Genomic DNA, 12,411 nt, shown 5'->3' on the forward strand with positions numbered 1-12,411 from the left:
CCACTTTATGGAGGTTACTAGGTGCCTTTTGCATGGCACCAGCACCAGTGCTTTTTACACGATACCAGCATCAACAAGGTCACCAAGTAACTTGCAAGACAAAACCGCTTTAGCTGGAAGGAGGAGCACAAGTGAGGGGTAGGACTTTGTGCCAGTCAATGAGAGATTAGAAGTATAGAGGGACAGGAGTAGGTGTCTTGTTGTAGAGTAGATACATGGATAATATAATGTTAGTAACAATATAATAAATACTAAGCATAACTCAGGTGTGAATTTTAGGTTCTCATTCTGTTACAATATTTACAACTTCCTACTTTATTGAATGTTGTCGACTTTATGCTTTATTTATGATTTATTATTATGCAGTGGAAATTGGATCCTTTCTATTTTAAATGGTAAATTTGTGTCACATGGAGCCACTCTGTTACTAAGAATCAAAACTTGTCCAGTCAAGGTATCACTTATTATTGAAGCTTCAATATAGTTGAATACAATTCAGATGAAGATTAAGAGTACAACTGCTCCAGTTTTCAAACTTAGAAAATATAGTGCCATTCTAGAAAGTATGAGCAAATTATTAACTAGAATATCAGTCAGTTTTCAGTTGATCATTACTAATTTTTCTTTACTAAAATATTTTTAAGACTTACAGATGCTGAAAATAATGTAGCGTAATGTGTGATGTTGATGGATGAATGTAAGTTCACGGGTGTAGCAGATGATGCAAGGCGTGTTGGACTGGCATCAAAGGAAAACAATGAAGAAAGAATAGGAATGTAGTTTACATTATTTATTTGGTCACAGTTGCATTTACTTTGTTGGATACTTGAATCAAATATGCTGCTGCATAAAGTAGCCAACTACTTTGAATTGGCGAAGTAAAAATGGAGGAAAGAGAATGTTGATGGGACAAGATAGTACTAAGACATATTTTGTGTCTGCGTGTGCATTTGTCATTCAACTATGTTGTATTGTTTCTCTTTCTTGTCTGTTTTGTGGTCTGCAACTACTAACTGTTGCGTGTCGCTCTACTCACAGTGGTCACCATCTCATCACAGTGCTGACTGTTCACTGCTAGCTCATGCTGGCTAAGTGGCATGTGTCTATGGGAACTCGTATTTATAATGGCCTCTTCTAGCTAGAAGGATGAATATACCATTACAAGAGTGGCTTGTACCTATTTAGGTCAAATGTTGTCCATCTGAACTTTCCGTGACACAGCCCAGATCGGAGGCCATCACTTTTTGACAGGACAAAGAAATTTTTCCACCTGGTCAGCCAATTAGCGGTAGATCAGGTGAGCAAGAATTCTTAGATTCGGTTTTGAATCTCAGCCCATAAAATGTAGTTTCCACAATCAGATTATACAGGAAGATATCATACTCAACAACTGGTATAGCAGTATTATAATCAACTGCTACAAGGATAAAGGAGACGCCTTAAATAGCAGTAATTACAGAAGTATCATATTGATGGACTGGATCATGAAAGTGACAGAAAAAGTTACTGCTCAACTAACTAGGAAGAGTTAGCCCAGATGAGATGCAGTTTGGTTTCTGTCAGGAAGAAGCACTATTGATACACTCTTTATAGTAAAGCAATTACAGGAATAATTGCCTTACTAGAAAAATAAACTGCTAGAAAAACCTTTCATAGTGTCACTTACCCGCTTACCCTTGTTGCAGAAGTTAGGGATAAATGAATAGCAGGTGAGAGCCATCCAAGCCATGTACACAGATGTTGTTGATAAGGCAAGAGTTAGCTATGAACATAGCAATGAATTTAGTATGCAGGTAGTTCACCAGGGCTCAGTTCTTCATCCTCTTCTTCTTCATCATAGTCCTCCAGGCTATGACAGAGGGCTTACGATTGGTTGCCTATGGGAGCTCCTCTATACTGATGACCTTGATCTTATAGCTGAATCTGTAGTAGAATTAAAACTGTAATTCTAGGCGTGGAAGCAAAACCTAGAATCAAAGGGCCATGAAGTTAACTTAAAGGAGACCAAAGTTGTAATAAGTAGGAAAACAGACAAACCACTAATCCTTGCAGGAAAATACTCCTGTTTAATATGTAGAATGTTTGTGTGCATGGTGGTTGGCAGGATTGATGAAATTTTGGCCCTGGTTTACAATAAGTGATCAAATAGACATAGTAAATTTAATAGCTTGTCAAATTAATGTTAATTATCAATGCAATTTTATTTCTGTAACATCTGATACTTGAAGGAAGCATTTCTTTCTCCAATGATCTCTTTCATAGTTCTCCAATGGTCTCTCTTACATAGTCTATCTGTATCTGAATGAATGCTTCTGAAAACAATCAGATTGCTCTAAACTCAACAGCAACATACACAGCCCTTCTGAACGTATATCAGTCTGTAACTGTTCTGGTTTTGTCCACTTAATTATTTTTCTCTGCATCAGTACCAATACCCTAAAACTATATAAGACAACTGCTTCAACAATAAGTAGGTTTTAGAGAGAGAGAAGAAGAAACTTTTCTAAAACAATTTTATGACATTACCAACAATATCCATCCACAACTTGGACATTTTGCGAATTTGCAATTAGCTTGAAATATCTCACAAACCATATCCTTTCTCATGAACCCAAGGCTCGCACTTATACAAAAGTGTTGCTATCCTTTCGGGGTCAATAAAATAAGTACTAGGATTGCCTAGTACTTCGAATTTATATTCCATCTTAAACAATAACAAATTATAAGTTAATCATAGTTTAGTGTCGTCAATAATAAAACCCCGCCTGATATCAGAAAGTGAAAACTAGTTACGTTACACCAAAAAAATCTCTGCGCGTAGCTAATAGCATTTACGCAGTCTCGATCTTCAAGATTTTACAAACAGCTAAGAAAATGAAACTTTATATTTTGCAATTTGAACAGTGGTTATAAATTTATCATAAAACTCATAAAACTGAGCTACGAAAACGCAACCGATGTGACGAAGAGTTGGTGTATTTTCGACGTAAATAAAACAATGCGTAAGAAATAATAAATATGATAAAGGACTAATACATTAATAAATAAGGAAAATGTTTTACAAGGAAGAAATAAATTCAATAAATAAGCAGGTGTCTTACATTCAACATACATTGTTTACATTATCATCGAATGATTTAATGAGACAAAAATAAACTAGTAATGTTCTAGATTTAACTCTCTAAAACTAAATATTGATTTTAAAAACGTATAACATTAGAACTGATCTTACCGTAAGACTTCCAGAATAACACCCCAAGAAATATAAACAAAGTCACAAGTACTCTTCGTAACTCGCCCATCATTTGCATTTTCATGTAATTTCCTCCTTTACTATAACTCTAATCGCATTACATATGAACTTCAGTCCAAACAGTTTCTGGAACACTTGTACTTGAAAGATAACATCGTAATAAATCTATTTAGCAATTGGCAAAACAATGATCAATTAAACATACGAAATAGAAAGTGTGACCGACAGAAACTCAAAGCGGAAGTAATCGTTTACTTGCAAAATGAAGAGTTCTACAAACTTGCAGGAATTTTTTCCGTGACAACTCCCCAATAACGATCGCTAGATGTCAACTGGGTATATCATCACGATATAATTACTGTATGATTATTAATTAACTAGAAGTACTGGTCATGGTAGCTGATGCTGTTACTCATTAACTGTTAAAGAGAAGATGAAGATACCAAGTATATGAATAAGAGATTTTGATTTTGTTGTTTCTACATTAGATGCATGATAAAAAAAAAAAAATACTGATCACAATTGCTAAGTCAGATAAATGATGAACAGCAAAGCGGACAATGCCATAACAAACGGGAGTTCAATATCCATAAAGAAATTTCATTAAAATTTATTTCCTGGAGTTAAGAATTAACATCAGAGATAGAGTTAAAGAACAGAGATATGCAATAAACCAATTTCTCAATGAAGTATTATATCTCTCATAAAAAGTGCTTTATATATAAGCTGTAGTATAGACTATCTAAATGAATAAAATCTATTTTCTCATTCCATATTGTCCACTCATCTGGGTGATTTGTGTTAGGAAAGGCATCTATCTATAAAAACTGTGCCAAAAGAGACACAGAAGTTTGGTGCACACTCCTGCCTGGCCAACTCCTGCCAAACCGTCCAATCCATGCCAGCATGGAAAGCAGACGTTAAATGATGTGGGTTTTTCAATTGAAAACAGTTGGTTTTTACCTGAAAATTAAGTGTTAGGAGTGCATACAGATAACACCTCCACAATATCTACAGTACACACACAATACATTAACTCTTCAGCATTTTAACTGGCCCTATCTCATTCAAATAGTTTTCCTATTTTATGTTTGAACCAACCACATCCAGCCTCTCAAACCTACATTACAATGCCAATCTAAAAATAATAATCACAACATTGAAACTTCCAAGCTACAAGATAATGCATGAGTAATTCAAAGTGAGAATATATAAGCATTACATTTGGCAGAATAATCTGAATGCTTAAAGAGTTAAAGAAAGAAAAACAATTCACAAACCCAGTTAGACCACTCACAGATACCACATTTAGCAAATGCAAGTGTAGGGATTTGAACCCCAACTGCAAAATTACCAGTTCACTGTCATGACTGAACCACACCATTTTCATGTGAACAACTAAATATTAACCAATCAGCTTGATATTTGAGATATTGAACATAATCTCAAATGCTCTTGCAATTCATGTGATAACCAGTACCTGTAAAGATTTAAGAGTAGAAGTTCAAAACCACCACAGAGAACACATCTCACCTTTCCCCATAAACCAGACCAGAGCAGAGCTCTAAAGACATTTCAAGTAGGATACATTTCTGCTTCATTTGTAAGCTAAAACAATGCAAAAGCATATTGTGACCAGCGATGTGTAACATCTGAAAGCCTGGTTGGTCACATGATCACATGATACATGCTTAGCCTTCCCTTAATAAAATCTATTGTTAAATGTTTGTGAGTTTGCTTTGCTGTAATGTACACAGCTAGCTTAATCTTACATCATGACTGGTATAGCAACAACATCAATTTTTGACAATGATACAAACACAACACCACCATCTTGCAACGACAGTGAATGTGACACAGAAATGCCATTATAATCTTACACCAGAAATACAACATGCATCCCATGACAATGGTAACACTACAACTAAAGAATCCACAATAATAGCACAAACAATACATTAGATCCATTATGGATTAAACCAGCCTTGTTTGGGTTTCCAATCTCTCCAGTAAAACAAAATATTAATTTAAGATACAAAGAATACAAAATGGTGTTTTATGCATTTCAGCGTGTTGATTGCAGTAAACCTTTGCTTTAATGCCTTGATTGGCTTCCAGAAAGCTGCAATGGACAACACCAATTGCAGACCACCAGACAGTCACCATAATCTTTTGCTGATGCAACTTTGGCTTTGGGGGACTCATCACGATCAAGCCATTGACCTGATCGTTTATGATTATCATAAAGGATCCACTATTCGGTCAAGAAAAGGATCGTTGGTGTTTTGCAGAAAGAGCATCAAGCACACTACAAAATGCCAAACTTTTTGATTTTCATTGAGTTCATGTGCTACCCATTTATTGAGTTTTTCACCTTATCAATCTTCTGCAGATTGCATGAGACCATTGCAATACCGATACCAAGTGCCTGAGACATTTCTGTGATACTTTGACATGGGTTTTGTTCAACAATTGCTTTCAGTTGTTCATTGCCAAGACTGCATGACCGTCCTCTACCTTCTTCATCTTCAAGGCTCTCATCACCACTACAGAATTTCTGAAACCACCTTCGTACTGTGCGATTACTTGTGGACCCCTCTCCCCATGCTCTGTTGATATTGGCAGCAGTTTGGGAGGCATTGTGTCCAAGCTTGAACTCATGCAAGAAAAGTAAGCGAAGGTCCTTTTTTGTCATGTTCATAATTAAGGGTGCTTATGCTTCAAGAATGCTTTCTATCTGAAATAAGTAGAAAATTATTAAAGATCATACATCAATTATTAAGTATGTCAAAATTCACCTAAATACAACACTTAGAGCGGCCATTATTTTCAGAACAACCTAATAGTTAAACAAAATATGATTCACATAGCTCTACAATTTTCTATTATTATAAGCCACTAGAATATATACTTTCAACAATCAATCTCAAATGAGTCAACCAAAATATATTTTGAAAAGTACCCAAATTAACAATGATATCATGAAATGATCTATACCAATAAATTATAAAGCATGATGATAAAATGCCAATTTTTCACAACTATATATCAAGCTTGATTGATAAACCAAGAGTTTCATTTTGTTGGGAAGATCTTTGTTCTTAATGACCCATTTTGTACAAGGGAGAGTCAAAACTTATACACACTCTTGTTTTCTCAATGTGTTTATACAAAAGCAGGGAATAAACAAGTATGTCATTTTTCTATATAGCCTCCTTCCTTTTCGATGCACTTGGTCCAATGGTCCATAAGCTTGCATATTCCCTCCAAGAAGAAAGTTTTTGGTTGGTCGTGCAACTATTTATATACCGCTTCCTTCATATCTTCATCTGTAGGAAATTGACAACCTTGTAAACTATTTTTGAGCAGTCCAAAGATATGATAGTTGGAAGGGGCAAGATCTGAGCTGTAGGCAGGGTGTTCCATCACTTCAAAACCCAATTGATTAATGGTTTCAACAATCTGGGCAGCTGTGTATGGGCATGCATTGTCATGCAACAACAAGACTTTCTTTGACAATAGGCTTCAGTGTTTGGTGTGATTTGCTGGCTTCAGTTTGTTGGCCAGCAAAGCACTGTATCTTGTACTGTTGATTGTACACCCCTTTTCCAGAGAAATTGAATCACTGCTCTTTGTTCTTCTTTGGTGCACATTGCTAGTGGAGCAGCCATGCTTACACTGTAAAGCCAGAAAGAAAAATGGCATGATCAGGCTCAAACTTCGATCACATGACCACAATAGTACCAACTATAAGCACACATGTGCAGAAGGCAGTGTGACAATAATAAAGAGATGTTATGGGGAAAGTGTGGATAACTTTTGACTTCCCCTCGTAAGTTTGCAAATGCTGATTGGACTAACCCAGTTTTGTGTTCAACATTCTTTTCAGAAGTACATTTGATGGAAAGAAGACTTCTGAGACTGGGATAAGCGATAACTTACTTGAGAGATGTATTAAAGATAAAAATGTTGAAATCAAAGAGTTTGATCTTCCAAACAGACAGGGTGAGGGCTTTATTCTTCTTGATATTCTATGGAAGGTGAAAGCAATCATATACACAAAAGAAGTTGTAGATTTCTAAAGTTTTTGATGTGTGTGACAGAGAGCAGCATTGTCATCTGGCTATGAAAAAATGGTGTCTGATGTCAACAACTGGATTGTTTGGTGGAATGTACACAAAAGCAGAGCATTGGTACAAAAACACAACTCTGCTTTGATAAAAAAAAAAAAAAGCATAACCTGACATATCTTCTTGCAATACTTCAGCTAGTGAGGTGAAGTATCTTCTTTTTTTTTTTCCTTTTATTGCAAAATTGCTCAAGGATGAGGAAAGACTTCTTTGACTCCTTCATTTATTTCCTTTATAACTTTGCATGATTCATGATTTTATTCAATTTGAACCAAGCAGTGTTTGCACAACGATAAACAAATATTTATAGTTTTTTAAATTAATTTACATAAGGTGCACATGGCAAAAAAAAATGTTATTTCAGCAAAATGAAGACAGACTAAAAATAGATATATGTTATATTTTGATCAATTTTGAAAAAATTGTTATGTTAAGAACATCTTTTTGAAGGGTGAGTATCTACCTTCCTACTTAGAATCAACATATAGAATAAGACCCCTCTCCTAAAAAAAAATGAGCTGTTTGTATGCATGCTTCACCCTCACCTACCCCATCACACTACTGATAAGCACCTATCTGCAGTTCCAATACAAAATTCTTCAAATGTAAGTTCATTTTACCATCATAAATACTAGTGATTATTTTCAGATATGTGTGTATGTGTTAATTACGCAAATAAATACATAGCATGGCTCTACATTTAGTATGTGGAGCAGAGTTAATGCATAATATTTTCTTAATTAGGAAGAGAATGTGGAAGAGGAGAATGGTGCAAGCAACCATACTTGTGGTCATCATAGGACCTTCCATATGGTGAGGTGAATGAAGTTAAATTTAATTTAAATGTTTGTATGGTGACAGCAGTCAGCAAAATATAGGCAGGAAGAGACTCCCAGAGGGTTACAGTTGTTAAGGAATGACTGGCTAAAATATTTAGTTAGAGATCTGTGGGTGTGAGATGCAGTATAAATGATTTTATTTTTATGTTTTGTTTTTTAGCAATGGTCATGGATAATTTGACACCGCCAGTATACATAGAGAGAATGGTAAAGGACCAATGTTATGGCTAGTGTAATAACTGGGGAGGTGGCACAACAAGGAGGATAAAAGGAGGAGAGATGATCAAGTAAAGAGTGTCTCCATGAAGGCAGTATGAGGTCAGCCAACTTTGAGGAACAGAAGCCTTTGTAGCAGTGATAGAAAAGGCAGAGAAAGGAAATGTCTTATCTTGTAGGCCAAAAGCTACAAGATGAGTAGGAATGGCTTTATTCTAATCAGATGAATGGTTTTTCTCTACTTGTGATCAACAAGCAACTTTTTAACAACAGACAACACCAACACCTCCGTGAAGTAACAAGATATCCTTAACCACTGAATGGGACATTTTCTTCTCACTGATTTGAATTCAACAACAGCATAAGATTTATTGATAAATATCTTGCATCATCCTAAACAATTATGGATGAATAAATAATTACAGAGGCATTATATTTTTGGGTCAGGTGATGAAAGTCACAGAAAGGGTCCATAGCTCAATTAATTAGGAAGCGAGTTAATGTAGATGAGATGCAGTTTGGATTTGTGCCAGGTAGAAGCACCACTAATGCTATATTCCTGGTGAAGCAACTGCAGGAGAAGTATTTTGCCAAAAATAAACCTCTGTACTTGGCTTTTGTTGAAATGGAGAAAGCCTTTGGCAAGGTCCCCTGCTCTCTTATCTAGTGGTTAATACGGAAGCTAGAGATAGATGAGTGGTTAGTGAGAGCTGTACAAACCATGTACAGGGATGTTGCCAGTAAGGTGAAGGTTGGCAGTTCATCAAGGATCAGTTCTCAGCCCCCTCTTGTTTATTTCAGTTCTCTAGACCTTAAGAGAGGAATTCAAGACCAGCTGTCCCTGGGAGCTTCTCTACACTGATGTCCTTGTTCTTATAGCTGACCTAGAGAAGAAATTTCAGGCATGGGAGCAAGGCCTGGAATCTAAGGGCCTTATGGTTAATTCAACAAAAACCAAAGTCCTAGTAAGTAAGAAAACAGACAAATCACAAGCCCCTTCAGGAAGATGGCCCTGCTCAATATGTAAGAAGGATAGAAACTCCATGTGTTGTATCCAGTGCAGGTATCACAGGAAGGTTAATGGAGAAAATAGTCTTATATGTGGCAAATGTTCAGGTACAATAAGCACTAGAAATGTGCAGATAATAGACTCCCTCAAGTGCTTGGGGTCGGGGGAATCATTAGAAGTAGTAGATAGCTTCTGTTACCTAGGTGATCCAGTTAGCAGTGGAGGAGGAACTTAGAGATCTACCTTTTTTGGTAATTAAAGGCCTCTCCCTCAGAGTGAAAGGCAGGTTGTATGATGCCTATGTAGTACAACTATGCTACTTGGCAGTGAAACATGGGCTTTAACTACAGAGGACTTGCAAAGGCTTGAAAAAAAATGAATCTAGCATGCTTTGCTGGATTGGTAATGTCAGTGTGCATGCACAATAGAATGTAAATCATTTAAGAGGAAAATTGGGTGTAAGAGGCATCAGATGTTGCATGCAAGAGAGAAGGGCTGCGCTGGTTTGGTCATGTGGTGCATATGGATGAGGACAGCTACATAAAGAAGTGCTGAGCTCTAATTATGGAGGGAACCTGTGGGAAGGATAGACCCATGAAGACATGGGACTAAGTGGTAAGAAAGAATCTTTGGACACTGGACTTCACCGGGAAAATGACAAGGGACCAGGAGTTGTGGTGATTTGATGTACTTGAGAAGATACATCAAGTTAAGTAAAATCACTATCATTCATACATATAGGCTTGTCCTTTACAGGTGCCAGTGCCACAAAGATGCAAAAATGCACCTGTGCCAGTGGCACGTAAAATGCACTTTGGATACTCTGTAAAGTGGTTGACATCCAGCCATAGAAACCATACCACAAGAGACAAATTGGAGTCTGGACGGCTACCCAGCTGGCCAGCTCCTGTCAAATTGTCCAGCCCATGCCAGCATGGAAAAATCAACATTAAACTATGTTGATGATGATGATGATGATGATGATGATGAAGTTCAACTATCATTTTAAGAGTCTGAAAATACCATGAACAGTGTGAAACTAGGAAAATCCCCAGATCTTAACAAAATCTTTCTTGAATTACAGGAACATGGTGGACTACCCTCCAAAACCAAACTTTTCTCTCTGATTCTGAAGAAATGACAAGACCACTGAATCCCAGATAAATTTAAAGATGCAATTATTATCACCACCTTGAAGAAACAAGATTGAAAATCTTGTGGGAATGTTCATGGAATGACATTGATATCCATTAAGAGAAAGATATCAGCAAGAATCTTTCTAGATGGTCTCCAGATCATTGCAGACAAGATTTTTCCCAAATCTCAATACAGTTTTTGTGCCTGTTGCAACACAATTTACATTATTTTTTTGTGCAATCCCAAGAGAAAAATAGACAACTAAGAAACTATTTATCTTTGTCTTCTATAAAATGAAAAAGGGTTTTGATGGTGTACCAAGAGATGCTTTTTGAATGGTTCTTCAATGTTCTGCCTGCCCAAGTTCTTCACCTCATTAGGTGAAACACTGCAAGAAGGTATGTCAGGTTATGTTTTTTATCAAAGCAAGCAGTTCTCAGTTACATGTAGCAGGGTTGTGTTTTTGCACTAATGTTCTTTCCTTAATATTTGTTTGTGATACTTTTGTGTACATTCCACCAAACAATCCAGATGTTGACATCAGACACCATTTTTCATGGCCAGATGACAATACTGCTTTCTGTCACACACATCAAAAACTTTAGAAATCTACAACTTCCTTTGTGTATATGATTGCTTTCACCTTCCATAGAATATCAAGACAACCAAAGTCCTCACCCAATCTGCATTGAAGATCAAACTCTCTGATTTCAACATCTTTATCTTTAATACATCTCTCAAGTAAGTTATTGCTTATCCCACTCTTAGAAGTCTTCTTTCCATCAAATGTACTTCTGAAAAGAATGTAGAACACAAATCAGCATTAGGAAATTTACAAAATGGGTTATTAAGATCAAAGTTCTTCCCCACAAAATAAAACTTTAGTTTATCAGTCAACAATGTTATATGCTAGTGAAAAATGGATACTTTATTATCATGACATCAAAAAGCTGAAGTATTCCCATCAACAAAAACTTCACACCATCTTAAGCATCAAACAGAGGGACTACATAGCCAACAAAGCATCCTAGGAAATATAACCAACAGTCAAAATATGAAATCTACCACTTAGAAACACTGGCTATAATGATCAGGGCATGCAATTAGAATGAAAGAAGAGAAATTACTTTGAAAAATACTTTTCAGTGAACTGGCCAATGGATAAAGACCATATGAAAGTCCTTTCTATTGTTATAAATCCGTCTTCAAAATGGTTGGAAATGAGACAAAATGTGGGAAACTGAAACAAAAAAGTGTTCCAAGTCACAACACTGTATCACTAATGGAAATTGACCCTTGTGATGTCAAAATAAAAAGGAAGTTGAAGAAAAACATAAAGGAACAAGCTGCAACAACAACAGTAATCATGCTTACCACTAACTCTTCCTTGCTATCTTTGTTCCACCAGTTTTGTACAAGGATTTCTTAGTCATTAATGCCACCAACATAGAGAAATGACACATTCAAGAGGTGATGTTCTCAGATATAAGAAACATCCAATGAGGAATAAATATATATACAGCAGTTTATCCTAAGGGATATTAAATATCCGAAGAATTTACTGGTTTATATTACCTGTATCAATAACAATGTTACTTCAGTAGGTAAATAAAATAAACATACAGTTTATTAATATATAAATATAAATCAGAAATGGAAAAACAAAGCAAAACAATAAATTGAACAATTATATATTCAATTCAATTCAAATATTTTATACAAACAAATAACACATCTCTTAAATTACAGCTGTTTCTGCTTCTTTCATAAACAAAGTTTTTCAAGAATAATCGAATCCGTTTGAATATGTAATGATGTTTCATCAGA

General features: G+C 35.9%; 1 protein-coding gene and 1 long non-coding RNA gene across 6 annotated transcripts in view; one reads left to right on the forward strand and one right to left on the reverse strand.

The window, feature by feature from the left end:
* Nucleotides 1–3,498, reverse strand: part of LOC106878218 (lysosomal acid glucosylceramidase) — a 73,847-nt gene extending 70,349 nt beyond the window's left edge. For 2 of the 5 annotated variants that reach the window (XR_016244450.1, XM_089363672.1), the window contains exons 1-2: nucleotides 3,233–3,498; nucleotides 1,667–1,923 (exon numbers count right to left, since the gene is read on the reverse strand). Coding sequence is in view for 1 of the 5 variants with exons in the window: in XM_089363671.1 (XP_089219797.1) it covers nucleotides 3,233–3,317 (85 nt within the window). In the remaining 4 variants the exon portion in view is untranslated. Of the gene's footprint in view, nucleotides 1–1,666; nucleotides 2,443–3,232 lie in introns of all 5 variants that reach the window. The other 3 variants (XR_016244449.1, XM_089363671.1, XM_089363673.1) reach the window with 2 other exon arrangements.
* Nucleotides 3,499–3,527: 29 nt separating this feature from the next.
* LOC128249506 (uncharacterized) lies at nucleotides 3,528–7,470 on the forward strand. The gene is made up of 2 exons (XR_008265621.2): nucleotides 3,528–5,923; nucleotides 7,143–7,470. It is a non-coding gene; the product is annotated as an uncharacterized LOC128249506 (long non-coding RNA).
* Nucleotides 7,471–12,411: the final 4,941 nt, after the last annotated feature.

The sequence above is a fragment of the Octopus bimaculoides genome, chromosome 15, assembly GCF_046866305.1.
Source record: "Octopus bimaculoides isolate indiv1 chromosome 15, ASM4686630v1, whole genome shotgun sequence".
Classification (NCBI taxonomy): Eukaryota; Metazoa; Mollusca; class Cephalopoda; order Octopoda; family Octopodidae; genus Octopus; species Octopus bimaculoides.